Genomic DNA, 19,142 nt, shown 5'->3' with positions numbered 1-19,142 from the left:
ATGGGCCAGGTTTTGTCTGGGCTCCTCTGTCCAGTCTGTTGTCTGTCTCAGCTGTAGCCTTACACAATCAGCGCTGGCAAGAATTCATGACTCATCTGTGGCTCTTTTCATCTGATTTCCTCCTCTACATATACTCGCCCATTTTTGAAGTTGTTTGCCAGATTATTGTGATTTCTTATCAGCATACTCTGTGTGATTCTTCTTACTATAAAACCAACCTTCAAAGTATCCTTGTCTAGTCTAGTCCAGTCTTGTTTAAGTAAAGTTAATCGTTTATTGCCATACCTGTGATATGCGCAGTCTCCTTTTGTAACCCCCCTCGGCATGGGTCCAGAGGGTAAAGCTTTCTATTGCCGAATATTCAGCCTGCGTTGATCATTGACAACTGACGAACGGCAGCTGCCTTTGTTGTCCCTCTCCAGAAAGCAGTTTACCTTTCTTGGTCTCGCAGTTTTGCAGAATTAATTTTTTTTTTTTTGTGGAATTTGACATGCTTTTTAATACAGCGCTTTGTATTCTGCATCCTGATTACCATATTGGGTTCTGGGTCCTGATTATTGCTTTGTGTTCTGCATCTTGAATGGCTGTAGACCACTTTCAAACAATCTCCTTTGGGCCGTGTCTCCTGTAAAGGACAGAATGTGTTCAGCTCAGTGTTGCCAACTAAGCGATTTCGTCACTATATTTACAGATTTTTCAGACCCCCTTAGTGACAAATCGTCTAAGAAGTGACTAGCGACAAATCTAGCGAATTTTTTCGGTGTTTTATTTTCGGTGATTTTTATACTCTCATGTGTCCATACTGTATCGTTCCTACCCTGCTCTATGAGCTGCAGGTGATGCTGTCGGACCCTCCCCTACCTCAGAGCACTCACATACAGGCAGCCCAGTCCTCGTACACGGTCTCTTACACCTCCAGCGTTTGAGCCGATCACCTATCTGCGTACTGATGGCAAATGATTTAGCACCACGAGTGAGGTATTTCACTTGTACAGTCAAACCGACTGTTTGATTCTCCTTTGTTTTAAATTAAATTATTTAATTTGAACATACATATGGCTTGTGCTTTCCCCAGGTAAATCTGGATGCTTTTGGAGGAGATGATGTAATTGAGGAACTGCACTAATAGTATGTGGGCATTTTTCTAGTTTAATGAATAACTGGTGTTGTCTGAGGCACTGGAGAACCTGGGTGACATTTTGGCGAAGTTCAGTTAGATTCCTGGAGTATATTAGGATATCATCTATATAAATGATCACAAAGTGGTGAAGAAACATTTAGAGAATCTCATTCATGAATGTTTGGAAGACGGCTGGTGAAGAAGACCCACTGGTATTCACAGGGGCCGGCCGGAGTGATGAACATCATCTTCCATTCGTCCCCTGCCCTGATATGTACCAAGTTATAAGCGCAGATCCAACTTGTTCAATATGTGAGCTCCCTGTAGTTCCTCCAGAGCTGCTGGGACCAAAGGAAGTGGATATGGCTGGGGAATGAGTTGGGAATTTACAGCACGATAATTGATAAAGGGCCGGAGACTTCCATCCTTCTCACCCACAAAAAGAAGCTCAAAGCTGACAGTGAGGTGGATGGTTGAATGAATCCCTGTTTGAGTCAGACACATAGTCCTCCATTGCCTTGCACTCCGAAATGGACAGGGGATAGGTTCATTCTTTGGGGAGCTTAGCGCCAGGCAGCAGGTTGATCGCACAATCCCATTGTTGATGGGTTTGGTGGCTGCTTGCTTACTGAAAACATCCTGGATTGCCAAGTGATCAGGTGGTACTTTCTGTGTGCACTGGGCTGCAGCGCTATCAATGCTGGTGGCAGATATGGGGAGAGACATAGACATGGAGACTGGGGGTTTCACGGGTACAAAGAGTTATAAAATCTAAACTAGATGTACAAAACAGTAACCTTCGGACTTCCGGTTATGGCGGCAAGGTGAGCAAACACGTTTTTCTCGTGCTTAATTGCTTTTCAATAAATCCTGCATAATATTCCAGAGAGAGGTCATATTAAGAGACTAAATTGTAAGCATAAGAGTAAATCACTTCAAACATGCCAAAAAAAGGTAACCTTCAAGGAACACCCCAGTGATGGGCATGTGTACTCAAGATTGTAGTATGCCAGGGTCCTTCAACAGTAGACAAATGTGTGCGATTCTCCCCGTCTCACCTGTCATCTTAAGTCTTTTATAAAACTGGTTGTAATCGTTTTCTGAACCGTTTGTGGTTTATTGAGGTGAACATTTATTAAAACACTCCTGTGTGATGATACAGGAACAAAAGTTACAGAGTTAAGTATAGAGGAACAAGAACCATCTACATTATTCCTGGTTAGTAAGTGCTACTTAAAAGAGTGACAATCAATTTTCAACTTGTAGCTTTTTAAAATGTAAATTTTCTGCTCACAGGTTCATTTCAGTATTTAAAAGAATAAATAAATGCTTAGGTCCATATGTTAATTGTGAAACTAATTCAGATGTTGTTGTTCCTGTAGCTGTGACTGAGTGAAGCACGATGGCCAATGCTAAACAGCTGCTCAAGAACTCACTGGATGAACTGGTAGAAGCTGAACTAAAGGAGTTTCAGTGGTATTTAATAAATGACAATAGAGATATTTCAAAAGCTGAAATGGAGAATGCAGACAGGTTGAAGACAGTGGATAAGATGGTGTCATGTTTTGGACCAAAAGGAGCTGTGAAGACCACAGTAGACATCCTGAGGAAAATAAACCAGAATGAGTTGGCTGAAGAGCTGGAAAATAAACATAAGCAAGGTAATTTTTAATTTCCTATCAAACTTTACAAATGTGATCATTTGACTCACAATTTTATCAGTTTAAAATGTTTATATTAAAACCCTGTCCTAGCAATGGTTTTTGAGTCAGATGTATTGTCACAACATTTATTGCACAGCTTCTTAACCAGGGAAGAATTGCACTAGCTGATCCTAAGTTCTGTCTTAAACTGGAATGTAAAGTCCACACTAGAGGCTTAGTAACTACTAGCTAGTCTGTAACTAAACTTGTTCTTAATTCAGTTGCACCACATGTTCTTAAGGCAAAGCATATTTAGTAGGTCGTAAGCTCTCTCTAAAATTATGCATAGTAGCATTGAATGACCTAATATAAAAGGCATTTAAATCATTAAATTGCTTTAAAATTATGCAAATAATGCATCTATATATAACTGTCCTATGACAAATTACATTTTTATAGTACATCACAGTCAGTCACTATAACAGATGATGCATACACGCAAAATACATGTTATCAAACATTAAACTTGATTTTTTTTATATACTACACGTGAAAGAGAACAGAACTGAGAGAAAAAGTCAGTCATGAAGAAATTCTCGTTTTAATTTATTGATAAAATTAAAACAAAACACTCCTTGATAGAAAATTAAACTCTTTTTTTCACAGACTGAAAAAAGTGAGATTTGGGAGAAAAAAAAGGCTGCGAGTAGAGATCATTCTTCATTATCCTTGATGTAAACTAATCTTGCTGTCATCTCTTTTATATTGCTATTCATGGGGGCATGCTGCTGTAAATATGTTTTTGGAACGTAGCGTTACGTTTAAATGAAATTCAGTGGTGAAACACAAAAATATTTAGTAGTAAGTTGTAACACTAAGTTTTGACTTACATTTAAACTTACACACTGTTGGTGCAACTGGCCCCACATGAGCAGTCCTAAATTCGGCATTGCTATGGACAACAGTGATTCTCAATCATAATGCTAATGCGTACAAATGGGTGCCTACATTTCACATTATCAACATTTGTGGCCTTCAGGAAACTGCATGTCTGCTCGTGCTGAAGGTGAAGATATTGTTTGTCTTCGTTCATCTGAATTTGTTTCTTAATTTATACGTGCAATTGTTTTTCTTTGTAATGTGAAGCACAGAACATAATTATGTTTCACTTTAATAAAAAAAAAAATTCCTCTCTCTTTTAAAGGTGCAGTTTTAGAGACCTGTAAATCTCCTCCTTTTGATTACACAAACACCAGCCGTGAACTAAAGAAAAAATTAAAGGAGGACTATGAGAAGATATTGGTTGGTAATTCACAGACGGGTCATAAGAAGTACCTGGAGGATATTTATACTGATCTATATGTGGTGGAGAATGAGACTGGAGGAAGAGAGAGACAGCATGAGGTGATACAGATGGAGTCAAAACACAACCAACAGGATAGACCACTCAAGTGCAATGACATGTTTAAAGTTCAACCTGACACAGGTCGAAAACACAGAAGAGTCCTGACACTGGGGATCGCAGGGGTGGGAAAAACTGTGTCTGTCAATAAATTCATCCTTGACTGGGCTGAAGGAAAAGACAATCAGGAAATAGTCTTCATATTTCCACTGCCATTCCGTAGACTGAATCTGATTAAAGAAGAAAAGTACAGTCTCATAGGTCTGCTTAACAAGTACTTCTTTAGTATATCTGGAGGACTGAGCTCTCTTCCTGAAAAACAAGGCAAGGTCATGTTCATCTTTGATGGATTGGATGAATATCGCTTTAAATTGAACTTCAAAAAGGATGATGGATTTACAGATGTTAATAAGGAAATGACTGTGAGTGAGATAATAACAAATCTCTTAAAGAGACATCTGGTGCCCTCGTCCCTTATGTGGATCACATCCAGACCAGCAGCATCCAGTCTGATACCCCGAGACCTCATTGATCAGGTGACTGAGGTGCGAGGATTCAATGATGAACAGAAAGAGCATTACTTCATCAAAAACAGCAGTCCTGAGGTTGCTAGAAACATCATCGGCCACATCAAGAAATCCAGGAGTTTGTACATCATGTGCCACATTCCCGTCTTCTGCTTGATCTCTCTCACTGTTCTTCAGCCTCTGCTGGGTCAAGAGAGCAATGAAAAAACACCCACAACTCTCACAGGGATGTACATCAACTTCTTACTGTCTCAAAAGCAACAGATGAAAGAAAAATACAGAAATGATACTGAATCAGAAGCCAATGCCTGTTCTTTTGATGAAATTGTTCTGAAGCTTGGGAAACTGGCCTTCAATCAGCTGCAGAAAGGACAACTGATTTTCTACAAAACAGATCTGGAGAAGTGTGGGCTAGATGTCAGGCAAGGTTCTGTGTTCTCTGGATTATGTACTCGAATGTTTCAGGAGGAAAACCACTATTCAGGGGAACAGGTGTACAGTTTTGTACATCTCAGCGTTCAGGAGTTCATTGCTGCTCTCTATGTGTTTTTCATTTACAAAAACAAAAAGGCAAATCTATTTTTTGATTCCTGGAAAAAGGAACTGAAATGGAAACTCTCTGAAAAGCCCCTGTTTAAACTTCATACCGCTGCAGTCAAGAAGACTTTACAAAGCAAGAATGGACACCTGGACCTTTTCCTCCGGTTCTTGATGGGTCTCTCTCTGGAGTCTAATCAGAGTGACATGAAGGAGCTTCTGCCATGGCTGAAGCTCAAAACTGACATGATCAAAGACACGATTGACTATATCAAAAAGAAAATCGAGGAGGAAAATTCAGCAGAGAGGACCATCAACCTCTTCCACTGTCTGAATGAACTGAATGATGACTTTGTGGAGGAACTCCGGAAGAGTCTGAGCTCTGGAAATCTTACAGCACAGGATCTGTCCTCTGCTCAGTGGTCGGGTCTAGTTTTTGTGCTCCTGATGTCAGAAGAGATTCAAGAGAAGTTTGAACTGCAGAAATACAGAAGATCTGATGAAGCACTGATGAGACTGATACCAGTGGTCAAAAACACCACAAGAGCACTGTAAGAGTTTTCTGTATACACTTATGCCCGTTTCACACATCGATTTGAGTTATATTCATGCAGTGCAAAAACAGCACAGACTTTTTGTGCTTTTACATAAAATATGTATTAATGATTACCTGCTGTACACATTATCAATTCTCCTTATATACTTCATTATCAGACATTCTTATCAATACTTTCCTCATTTTGTTTTTACACCATACAATAATATAATCTTCCCTTAACACATTTAAATGTTTAACTATAGACGGTGTGCACTTCAAAACTGGGAAGGGAAATTAAATAATTGATTTAAAGTTTTTATAAATAATAACTAATGATTAATTATCACACAATTGTCAACTAAAAATAATTTTATGTTTATTTGTAAAGTTCATTTATAAACTAATTCCGAGAGGATCACATGCTTAGGATTGACCACTGCTGGTCGCGCATTAGCTAATGCATGATTTACCAATCGGATAATTCCTGACTCATTACAAATAACCAGAGTTCCTTACCTCTGTCATCTTCAGCTTGAAGAATCCCCTCTTCCATCCCTAATTCTCCTTTCTTTTCCTTGATAGGGCGGTACGGCAGTCCAGTGGTTAGCACTGTTGCCTCACAGCAAGAACGTCACTGATCCAAGCCTCTAACAGGCCAGTCGACGTTACCGTGTGAAGTTTGCACGTTCTTTCCGTGCTCCCATGAGTTTTCCACAGGTTCTACGATTTCCTCCCACAGTCCAAAAAGCTTGTGACATAAGTGAAATGACCAAACCAAATTAGCACCATAGACAATCTCTTAATCTGCAGTATATCTCTCTGTAGCAATCCCTAATGTGCCATTAGCCATAAATAGCAGAGAAGTTCTTAAGATCTACCTGAGCTCAAACCTCCCTCTCGCCCTCTGAGTGGGAGGGAGCCCCGGGCTCGAGGATCTTATGAGCTCAGGACTCTCTCCTGGGACAGCATGCCAAATACGCTTTATTGTCAATCATCAACTAAGTGTGAACTCTTGAAACAGCCTTGAGTTCTCTCTTAAATTAAGTATTTACAGAGTACATATAGTGATTTTTCCTTTGCCCAAACTAAAACCCAACATTCAAATGTTTTTGTCACAGCTCTGCATTACCTTGGCTAGCTAAATGCAAAATCATTATTTTCTGTTTTCCTCACAGCCTACAATGCTGTAATCTCACTGCTCAGTCTTGTGAGAGTTTGTCTTCAGCTCTACAATCCTCAAACTGTGTGCTGAGAGAGCTGGACCTGAGTAACAATGACCTGCAGGATTCAGGAGTGAAGCTTCTCTCTGATGGACTGAAGAGCCCAAAGTGTAAACTGGAGATACTGAGGTAAAAAACTTCATCTTTCTCTGATTTCCTTAATTGTAAAGTACACTTAGTCATCAAATGTCAAATTATATTGGACAGACCTCCCAAAGATGTTTAGTGATCATTTCAAAATTAAAAATTCAGAATGCATTGTTCTAAATTATTATGCACAGCAGAGATTTAAAGATTTTTGTAAAGTAGTTGTAAAGAATCAGGTTTAGGAGTGAAGTATGCATTGCGCTCCAGCGTTATTTGATTTTGGTTGTCTAGAGCGAGAATGACGTAGACTGAAACTTTATGTGTTACACCACGCCGACCAAAAGGGTAGTCTTGGTAAACTTTAGGCAGTAGAAACGCAAACCCATGACCCGTTTCGTACTGTACCAGTCAATGGAAATGGGCCCTTAGGTAAGAGAGAAGAGTGAGTTGATCAGGGCCGCTTTCTTTCTCTCTCAGCTAGGCACACATTATATCTGATCGCAAAGCACAAATTTGAGGTTAGTAGTGTCAGCATGACTATCGATAGTCAATAGTTTCTCTTCTGATATTTGGAAAAAAGTGTGAAGTTAACCTTAAGGTCATAAAACCCTCGGCTGGGGCCTCATGTACGAAGACTTGCGTTGAAATCATACTAAAACATTGCATACGCACAAAGCTGTAAATGTGCGAACGCAGTAAAAAATTTAGATGTCTGAAACACTGTGTACGCCGAATCACACGCATATTCTCTTTGTACAACTGAATGAACGTGAAACTGAGCGCAACATGCACGAGCGCAAAACCCCTCCCTTCCTCCTCCCCCACATGAATATGCCAATGACTCTACTTTGGCAAAACCCAACGAAAAAGCAATGGCAAAAGCAAGCAAAAAGAGAAACTTTGAACAGAATGTGAATTGGAGGTGCTGCTTTCGGAGGTTGCAAGTTTGGCCTCCGGAATGAATAACAAAAGAAAAAAATAGAGGTAACAGAGTTTAGCAGTTGGGTCTGAAAATCGCTCTGAGTGGATTAAAAAAGAAATAGTGCGATGTAAAGCTGTAAAATTTTGTAATGTCTTCAACAGCGCAAGTGGCGTAGCTTGTAAAACGCATGGCATCATGTTGTGACACGCTCGAGCATAAACTTGGTTCAAATCCAGCTTCTGATAAACTCATTCTTTTTTCCCCCCGCTACATATCTGATTTTGCCTATATTCTTCATCACGAGGAAGACAAGTAGGAATTATTAATAAGTCTGTGCATCATATTTTATTTGCACATTTATTGAATGGAAATGTTTCTGATTCACGTATGCAAATTCATCTTCAGATGGTGCCTTTAAAGCAATGTGTGTGCAGTAGATCGCTCCGATTACATTGGGAAAAACTGCGACTGCTGCAAATTGCTCTTTAATGTTTGGCTGGTCAACTGCATGGTATGGAAACCTTATATACCTGCTAGACATGCGGATGAACCCGTCTCATACAGCTGCCATTACACGGCTCAAAGACACTTTGTAGAGTGCAATTTAACACAACTGCCTCTAGGAGTCACCAATGGAAATAAAACAGACACACACACACAAGAAATGAAGTTGGCGTGGACCTGCGCATTTCCACGTTTATTTCATCGTTAGCAAATCCTAAAGTGAGCGTGAAACGTGGCGTACGCAAAGTTTTTGTGTATGAAGCCATCAGCTGCAGAGAGCTCAACACACTTTCACTTTCAGAAACCTCACGTGCAATTGAGAGAGTTCTGAGTTTGCTGATCGAGTCTGAGTTTCTGAGAAATTGAGAGAAAGCTGCCTCCTACAGAGACAGTCATTTCTCCTGTATCCAGTGTGAGCGACAACGTGAGCAGTGGTGGTCAAGCTGGGTCCTTTCTTCTCTCTCTGGGCGTTTCACAGGGTACTTTTAAAAGAGAAGTCTAACGAAAGAGCACTTTCCCTAAGAAAGCAACACGGTCAGATAACTCATCTTTTACAAGATGCGGTTCTGACAAGTCAAGACGTTTTGACCATGCATTTCAGAATGCGGTGGTTTCTGTCTTCGGATCCATCCTTCCCCCGTCTCATGCCTTCTTGGAGATCTCTCTGTAGCCTCTTCTGTCTGCAGCGAGGTCCACTCGATCCATTCAACTCAGTCTCTTTAAAGGTTCACGAAACCCTCAAGTACTTTTTTTGAGATTTTAACAGATTTGTGTGTTGAGCATCAGTTAGGACAATGTTAGCACATGTTAGCTTTAATTGTGGGGAACACCGGGTAATTTTGAGCTTTTGGGGCAGGAAAAGCTTTGAGGCAGGATCAAAATCTGCGACATAGCGGAGAACTGCAAGTGTAAAGATGACGCGTCGGTTTTTTCATTATTATTCATAACGGAGTTTTCTTATCCTATGAGAAGAGCCGGCTTCTTAATTATTCATGAGAGCACGTGCTTTCCAAGCTCAGCTGAGAAATCCTACGTTGATGACTGGGTGAGACGCGTCCACGGACCCACGGCACACAGTATTTAGCCATTCATGAAGGGTCGTATGTGTTTGTTTCCATGATCCATGGGGTTTGTTGTATGTTTTTCCCTGCGATCCTATCAGGGCCGAGACTGCAAAAGTGTGTGTGTGCTGCAAGCATTTTTGTCGGGAGAGCAGTACGAGAATTGGAGAATGGCGGACATTGTCTTTCATCAGGAGTTTGTTCACATTTAGACACATCACCGTGCTGCTGTGTTCGCCTAAATCCTCCAGATTACCAGCAGGGCTAATGGTTAAAATAGACAGGGTAGAGAACTGCTGCACTGAGTCTCCATTAGACTCGGGCATTGAGGGAAAAGTCCTCATTTAGTGTTTATATGAACACGATTATCTTTATAATGATATAAATTGTGGTTATCTGTATATGAAATTACAAATGTAGCAGCAGGACATTAAATTACTGTTTATTTATTTGCTTTTTAACTTTGTAAACTATAAAGTCATAGTTCTCCGCATGGTTTGTGTCTCATTTTGTGAACCTACTGACAACATTTGCTCACTCCCCTCCTTCTCCCCTGCTCTGCTGGCCACACCCACTCCTGCCCGTTGCTCTGAGGTGAGTATTCTGAGGTGGACCTGAACCGAAAGTGGGGGGTGTCATGACCCTTTAAGATTTCTGTTCATGTAGACAGCTCTGCTGGTTGCGTTGGCATTAATACAAGGGTCAGATATCTGGAAGCATTTTAGGTCAGTGAATCATGCAGGGAAATTAGACCAGTCTACTCTCATGTTTTTCTGAGCCCCTGGCCCAACTATGTGCCCGAGGTTCTCAGCGTTCACTTTTAGACCAGGTAATGAACCTGCAAGCATTGCCTGTGAATGAGGCAGACCCAGCCCATTTCATTATTGTGTCCTATTCTTGCACTGCGCTTATGTGACCGCTAAACAAGGAACCTTGCTTCCTCCTTTGTGTTTGCACATGGCACCTCTATAATTGACAATTATAGAGCTATGGGCTGGGAGACACCTAACACATTAATGAGATTTATATAAATATATTTATTTATATATATATATATATATATATATATATATATATATATATATATATATATATATATATATATATATATATGTGTGTGTGTGTGTGTGTGCCAACAACTGAGCATTGCATTCTTTAAATACTGGAAAAAGGAAAAGTGCATCTACATTTAACTTTTAGACTATTACAGTACTTATTTAATAATTAGAGATTAGTCTCTGTGAGTTTTCTTTTCCAAATAGTGAGCGCCACTACTTCATCTTCTTGGTCAATATCATCTGCCTGTAAGACTTCTGCATTCTATGGCGGTTTGCTCGAAGCAACAGTGCTGTCAAAATTTACAGCGAGCAAGTTTTTAGCTGTGTCATCAACTATAGCAGCCACTATTTTAGTTGATAATCTACTGAAGCAGCCGAAGTGCCCTTCGCTTTAAGATAAGCGGAAATAATGTAGTGGAAAATTATGCTGGATCTAAAAAAAAAATTTATTGGTTGCAAAAAAGAAGCCTAGGTCTTCGAAGTTCTCAAGTGAAGCAGTTTGTTGTTTCAGCAGAGATGGCTGATCGAGCCCCCCACCTGTTTCTACATATCTTATAGGTCATATAACATGTGCTTAAAATGTTTACATATGATCTTGTTGTTTTCTCTTTCTAAATGATTCTCGTTATGTATGTTATTTTAGTGAGGGTTGTTTTCATCTTGGTCAAAACATACATTTGTCTAAATGTATTGCATATGCTCTGTCTGCATGTTCTCACTCAATTTTAAGGCCCTGTATGTCTGTGTTACTTCTTTGCATCACTTGAATCTATGCATTTCTATAAGTTTGAACAGTGTATTTTTATAGTAATCTATATACTTGTTTTAAATATTTAATGAATCGATCATTTGTTTGTCATTTTTTTTATTTGTTGTGCCAAGCAAAACTGTATTTTTTTCATAAGCAGGATGAAATGGGTGGAACAAAATGTAGAAAAGAACGTAGTTGCATCATTTTAAGCTCTGCAAGCAAGAATATTGGTTGATTTTAATTACTATAAACGAATGTATGATTGTGTACCTGAGGAGTGTCAGGCAACTGTGTTTTTGTCATGTGACCTTCTCCATGTGCTCCTTTGATCTGTTTTCCTGCCGTGTTAGTGACATTTGTCAAACTAATGGTGATCTGTGTTTGTAGATTGTCTGGCTGTATGGTGACAGAGGAAGGCTGTGGTTTTCTGTCTTCAGCTCTGACTTCAAACCCCTCACACCTGAGAGAGCTGGATCTGAGCTACAATCATCCAGGAGATTCAGGAGTCAAGCTGCTCTCTGAACAACTGGAGGATCCAAACTACACACTGGACAAACTCAAGTATGTGGAGGAGCAAAAACATGTTTTACTACAGTACAAAGCCAATGAAATGCAATTAGCATCTAACCAGACGCGCAAATAACAAGAATACAAATAATATACATGTATAAAAATATGTATGCACAACTTTATAGGATATAGTGCAAGGTAAATGAGATTAAGGGTGGAGGGTAGGTTTGGGGGTGGAAACGGTATGATAGAAGGTGCAGGAATATAGACAGTGCAGTATATAATGAGTAAAAGGTATATTGTACAGCGAGGTATGCAGAGGCTGTAAATTACATCATTTAAGTTTGTGTTTTTAAAATGGCGGATCTAGTGAGTATTGTTCAGCGGTTGAGGTTGTTCTTCAGTAAGTTTACAGCTGAGGAAAAGAAACTGTTCCTGAGTCTTCTGGTGCAACACTGAATACTTTAGATGGGAGTGCATTAAATATTTTGTGACTGGGATGAGAGGAATCTTTCATCATATTCCTTGTTTACTTTAAGCAGTGTCATGCGTAGGGCTGCATGATTAATCGAAAAAAGATCACAATCTTAATTCAATATTATCCTAATTCAGCTTTTTCTACGATTCAGCCAATTATATTTTCATGGTCAGGAGAGAAGAAAAGGCAGCCGCAGAAGTATTCACAGCAACATTGACACCTTCAAATGGCGTTAAAAGTGTCACATACTGTATTTATAAGGTATAACTCACCCAAAATGTTATTCCTGTCTTCATGTAATGATGTACTCAAGGACATAAAATCACACGTGAGCTGAGGCACTGTTTGTTTACTGCCGAGAAAGTGTGCGTGCACGCAAATAACGCTTACTTTAGTAAACACAACCTGCAATATACTGTGAATAACAGGTAATAAAGTTGTAAATAACGTTTAGTTTGTTGCACAGAGCGATCGTTTGAGGGCCGTGAGGGAGGTTTGATTTGCATGTATGTGTTTTCTCACAGTGACAGCAGCCATGAGCCGCACTAGGAAGTGAAACCTGTCCGCACATCATTTACAGTTTTTTACAATGGCTATGACAATTTTTTCAATAAATTTAACGAGTTTTTTAAACTCTTAACATGATTAGCACAACATCCGTCTTTGTTGGCTATATATTTTACACATTTGTAGTTGCTTCGACACAAAATGCAACCAGTTAAAGCCAATTTAAAATGCTTGAACTTCTTTTACACACAAACTCAACCAAGACCAAAACAATGTAATATTACAGTAAAATTTACAAATGCTTTCACACAGTATGTCAGAACAGATAACACCATGTTCTAAACAGAACTTATATAGGCTAAAGTCAAAGTGAACAGCTGTTTATATTGTCAATTAAAAATTATTCCCTGTATTTTATTCCATTGCCAGTGAGAAACAGCTTATTGCAGCTGATTCCCATCTAGAAACCACACTTATGTGTTGAGTTTTTCACAAACACATGATCATATGTTCTAAAAGAGGACTTTTGAGGTTTTTGAAAGAAACATTGAGCGCATCAAAGAACTCCGTCACCAATGCGTTCAGGTAAGGTTATGCAATACAGTCATCACTGTACTATACACAGTGTATTTTGCAGTAAACTACTCTATAAACCTGGAGTTCATTAGTACAAACAGTAGACATAAAGTACAGTACAACATTTACATACACTGTGTCTAATTACTTTCAGAGAGTTATGAAGTTGGAGGCCAGCCAAGTAGCACATGAAATTAGCTTTTTACAATGACTATGACAGTTTTTTCAAAACATTTAATAAGTTTGCTAAACTCTTAATGCAGCAACACACCTAAAACACACAATTGGCAAAACAATAAATTTCATGCTCAAAATCACACATTGTAAACTAAACCTCTAAACTAATGTCCAAAATACAATAATAAACAAATACACTACACCATGTCTAACAAAACACTGTAAACATGTTTCAAAATGAAATAATTGTTCAAAACACTAACACATGTTCTCTTCCAACAGAAACATTCAGTCAATCAGAAAACACTGACAATAAAAACACTATCATCAGCTGACATTACAGAAACTGCATTATTTTATGTGTCAGCTTTGCCCTTATATTTGAAGCCTCTCTACAGTTTTGTGTTGTTGGGTTTAGTACAGTAAATTCATGCATTTTATTTCTTATGCTGCAGAAATTCAATACAAAAAATAACGACTATCCCAGAGTAGCTTTAAAAAATTTATAGTTTACTGTTTGTAAAAAAAAAAAAAAAATACAGATACAGAATTGCTGCAGTAACGACTTTATATGCAAAAGGACATTACTGCAAGATATACACACCAAAAAAGCACCGCAATAATAATAATTAAAAAAAAAAACTAATCTTCTATTCTGCCCGGTCTTCTGCATTTGCCCGACTTCTTCTTCTTCTCTGGCCCGGCATGGTAATGGTGGCCCTTTGGCCTATTATGTTTCTCCTACGGCGACGCCTTGTTGAAGCCAGCCTTGCAACATAGATAATTTCATGTGGGACTTGATTGGCCTCCAACTCCATGACTCTCTAAAAGTAATTAGACACAGTGTAAATGTTTCACTGTACTGTATAACTAATGTAGGCCTATGTACTAATGAACACCAGGTTAATAGAGTAGTTTACTGCAAAACACACTGTGCATAGTAAAGTAATCACTATATTGCATGACCTTACCTGGACGTATTGGTTACGGAGTTCTTTGATGCGCTTACTGTTCCTTTATAAATCCTTATGAGTCCTCTTTTAGAACGTACAGTATGATCATGTGATTTGATAAACCTCTTGTGGTTACTAGATGGGAATCAGCTGTGATATATATATATATATATATATATATATATATATATATATATATATATATATATATATATATATATATATATATATATATATATATATAATTTGTGTTTTAATTGATATATAGAACCTATATAGCCTGTATAGGTTCTGTTTAGAACATGATGTTATCTGTTCTGACATACTGTGTGAAAGCATTAGTAAATTGAACTTTTGAACATTAGTTTAGAGGTTTAGTTTACAATGTGTGATTTTGAGCATAAAATTAACTGTTTAGCCAATTGTATATTTTAGGTGTGTTGGTGTGCTAAGTGTTTAGCAAACTTGTTAAATGTATTGAAAAAATCACAGCTTTAGTGAGCTGTTTTCAAATGCCATTATAGCAACGGTACCTTGGTCGTCATGATTTGTGTTTGAATGTAGAAGGCAGAACTCATCAGCAGGATACTGAGCTCAGAAGGAGAATTCTGCATTGCATTTATATATTGCATATGAATAGTTGGCTCATTTAAAAGTGCACATTTCAGGCTTCATACAGGTATGTTTCTCATGTCTTCGAGACAGATATTGACAGAGTTTATAAATCGATGTATAATTAGCTCAGTTGGCGGGGTCCAGTTGTGGTTTCTTAATAATAGACTTAATCTCACTACATGAAAGTGTATGTGACAGGCTTGATTGATTGATTGATCTAGCTCTTCCTATTCTATAATTTTGAAGCACTGTAGATTATATTGATTTACTGGTATGTTTAATGAATCTGAAGTCTATTTTTACATCCTCAATATTCTGTCTGAAGCCTTCTAGTTTATCATTGAAAGAATTAGTCAAGTCATTATTACTAATTTGCGGTGGGACTCATTATAACACATCTGCAAATGCAAGCCCTACTGTGTCATTAGCATCATGTACGTGGATGTTAAAGTCTCCTACATTTAGTGTTTTATCAGTTTTGACTATTAAGTCGAAAATAAAATCAGAAAACTCTTTTAGAAAAATGACAAAGGGTCCTGGGGGTCTATATGCGGTGATTAAAGCAGGAGATAACAGTTTTTTGTTTTTTTTCATAATATCCAGAAGCATAATATTAAGCGCTAATACTTCAAATAAGTTAAACATAAGTGAGTTTTTCTGGTTAACATTTAGAATATTACTAAAGACCAGTTTAATGAGCCTCGTGTTTATATAAGAATCCTGGAAGAGTTTCTTCATTTAAACTAATATAGTCATTTTGTTTCAGCCAGGTTTCAGTGAAACAGAGTGCATTAATATTATTATCTGTTATTATTTCATTTATGATAACTGCTTTAGGTGCTAGTGACCTGATGTTTAGGAGACAGAGCTTTAAATAATGTCTATTTTTTAACTCCAACTTTTAATTTTAAATGGATTGTTTTCTGGAGCACACAGTACGCTCATTTCTTGATCTTATAGTATGAGGAACAGACACAGTCTCTATGGGGTTAGCCAGATATGCATTACTGTGATGGATGAGAAGAGTCTATATTGCTATTATGTGAATTTTACTTACTATTTAGACAGAACGAAGTAGGATACTCTAAAGGAGTTATTAATGCAGTTATTAAAGTATAAATATAATGCAATAATTAGCTAATTACAATCAAGCATAACAGCCGTCTAATGTAAACATGAATGAATTAAAGTAGTGTACATAATTAGTGATGTTTGATGTGTTTATTTCTGACTGCTGCTGCTTAAAATAAAGTGTGTTTAGTGATTGTGTACTGACTGAATGTCAATCGGTGTGTGTTTATAGTCTGGATCATGGAGGAGAGAAGTGGTTTACAGCGGGACTGCACAAATGTACGTCTAAATACACACACATACACGGCTGTGGTGAGTGTTGTTGTGTTATAAATGTGTCTCTTCTTGTGTTCAGATGCCTGTTTCCTCACACTGGCTCCAAACACAGCACACATTGAACTCAGACTGTCTGAGGAGAACAGAAGGGTGACCCGAGTGGGAGAGAGACAACAGTATCCTGATCATCCAGACAGATTTGATCATCATGCTCATGTGTTGTGCAGAGAGAGTGTGTGTGGACGCTGTTACTGGGAGATTGAGATGAATGCAGGAGATCGTGTGGATATAGCAGTGTCATATAAGAGCATCAAGAGGAAGGGACAAGGTTATGAGTGTGTGCTTGGACAAAATGCTCAGTCCTGGGCTTTAATCTGCTACGTTAACAGAGTCGCATTCAGACACAATATGATAGAGACTCGTCTCCCAGTAAAGTTGATGAGCAGGAGAATAGGAGTGTTTGTGGATCACAGTGTGGGAACTCTGATCTTCTACAACATCTATAGCGACTCAATGAGCCTCATCCACTCAGTCCAGACCACATTCACTGAGCCGCTCTATCCTGGGTTTTGGGTTGAGTATGGATCCTCGGTGAAACTGTGTTAAAGACTGATGGGAGATTTACCCAGAATCCTCTGCAGGATCAGTCAGTAGCAGTGAGATGATCTACAGTCTCTTCTGTGTGTGTGTGTGTTTCTGTTTTCATCAGTTATGATCATCTAATTTTGCCTCTACATCTGTATTCTGAGCGTTCACACACACATTCACCTAGTACAGTCATTCTCACACTGTAATCTGCTTTGTTTTGTACATCAGTAATCAGGTGAACTTGAGCTGATGTCTGGATTGCTTATATAAACTGTAGGAGTTAATAATTGCTTGTCTGGATAAGTGTCAATAATATTAGACCTCCATGTTATTTCAGAAATATGTGATTGTTTAGCCCTGTACTAATGCAGGGTCCTCAAGCCGCTCACACTTACCTTAATAACATTACCATAACACTTACCATAGCCGCGGGACCCGACCAGATTTTTGCGGCGCGGGAATAAATTTCCGAATAAATCGGTTGAGCGGTCGGTAACTGGTTTAATTTGGGACGGGAGCGGGCCGTCTAGCAATATCACTCCCGACTCCCGAGCGAGCACGCGTATGTATGTGTGTAAATGAAATAGCGCGATGCTGTGTTTAGCTTGTTTGTTGCTGTGTGTGTATGTGTGTGTGCGCGCGCGCGAATGAGAGAGAGCTTTGCCTGTGTGTGTGCTTGGTGCTTATGTTTGTGTGGGTGTGTGTTAGTGCGTGAGTGCGCGCGCGAATGAGAGAGAGCTTTGTCTGTCTGTGAGTGTGTGTGTTTATACAGACAGCTTGTTATAGGCTGTCCGGACTCTGTATAGCTGGGTGGTTTTCGGTTTTGTTCTCCCATTGCTCCTTAGCGGAATCGGGCGCGGCGGGTCGGGCAGCGGGACAACAAATGCTGAATGTAAGCGGGAGCAGTCGGGTTCGATCTAGAACCTGGCGGGTGCGGGATTCAAAATTTAGTCCCGCGCAGATCTTTAGATCAAAACATGACCTCTCTGGACAGAAGTTTTAAACATGGAGCAATCGCTCGCTTTTGATATGCGATCTCCAAAAATGTATATAAGGCTATTTTAGAATGAGCCTTTGTTGCATATAGTACATTAACAATCACTGCATATAAATTCAATTCTTGCATATCCAATTTTAGACCTGCATAAAAATATAAACTGTCCAATGCAAGTAATATTGTAGTGTGCTTACCTACTTACCTGTTCTTGGTTAAGGCTGGGCCTTTTATCCCCAAGAACCCCATTTTTTGTAGTGACTGAGCATTTCGACATCTCCTCTGCCGAAAAAAAACAAATCCATCAACGCCCTTGTGAGTTTCTTGTAGCTTTCTAGTTTATTTGTGTATTCCAGGGCATGGGGGTTGAGCAAATCAGTAACTGACTTGTTCTGTAAAAATGAAAAAATGTTATAATACAGTCACATTCAATTTAATTATCTGTTGTAGGAGTCCATCTATTAGCCCAATGACGAAACTAACAGCATGGTCGAAGGTTTAATGCATGTAAGCCTTTTCTAGTGCTTCTGAAAAGAATTTTATTATTTATTAGAATTTATTTATATTAGTTTTTTTTAGCTCCGAATTCAATCTGACTCCAATTTAAATGATCCTAAAATTTAGATTGTATTTCTAATTGTTGGAACGGATCACATTCATCATTTATGATTTAATTTAGAGTTTTGATATTTTCTGAGGTCCGATATTCTAATTGTACGTTCATTAGGGACCAACATCGCTCAGAGTTCCACGCCCCGGGTTTGCGCTTCTTCTCACGGACAATATGTCGACGATCTGAAAATAGTCAGAGGATGCAGGATAAACTATATTTAAATAGGCTGGTTGCCTAACGCTCACCTAGTCTTAAAAAAAATAGATCCTTAGCCAAGCCCATACAACTTGCTGCTTTCAGTGGTTAAATAATTAAAAGGTCTACATGTTATAGGCTCTCTATGGCTATGTATAATCAAATGTGCCTATTAATCAATTCAATTATGCCACAATAAAGGAAATGAAGACTCCTCAT

General features: G+C 38.7%; 1 protein-coding gene across 1 annotated transcript in view; it reads left to right on the top strand.

The window, feature by feature from the left end:
* si:dkey-265e15.2 overlaps nt 1-18,846 on the top strand; it is a gene marked incomplete at its 3' end in the record, with an annotated part of 34,137 nt that extends 15,291 nt beyond the window's left edge. The window contains 6 exon segments of the mRNA NM_001442392.1: nt 2,503-2,781; nt 3,968-5,780; nt 6,943-7,116; nt 11,758-11,931; nt 16,490-16,536; nt 16,613-18,846. Of these exon segments, the coding sequence (NP_001429321.1) occupies nt 2,523-2,781; nt 3,968-5,780; nt 6,943-7,116; nt 11,758-11,931; nt 16,490-16,536; nt 16,613-17,139 (2,994 nt within the window). The 5' untranslated portion in view covers nt 2,503-2,522.
* Between the last annotated feature and the right edge of the window lie 296 nt (nt 18,847-19,142).

Source organism: Danio rerio, chromosome 4 (assembly GCF_052040795.2).
Source record: "Danio rerio strain M-AB ecotype USA chromosome 4, GRCz13ab, whole genome shotgun sequence".
Classification (NCBI taxonomy): domain Eukaryota; kingdom Metazoa; phylum Chordata; class Actinopteri; order Cypriniformes; family Danionidae; genus Danio; species Danio rerio.
This window is presented reverse-complemented; position numbering and strand designations above follow the sequence as displayed.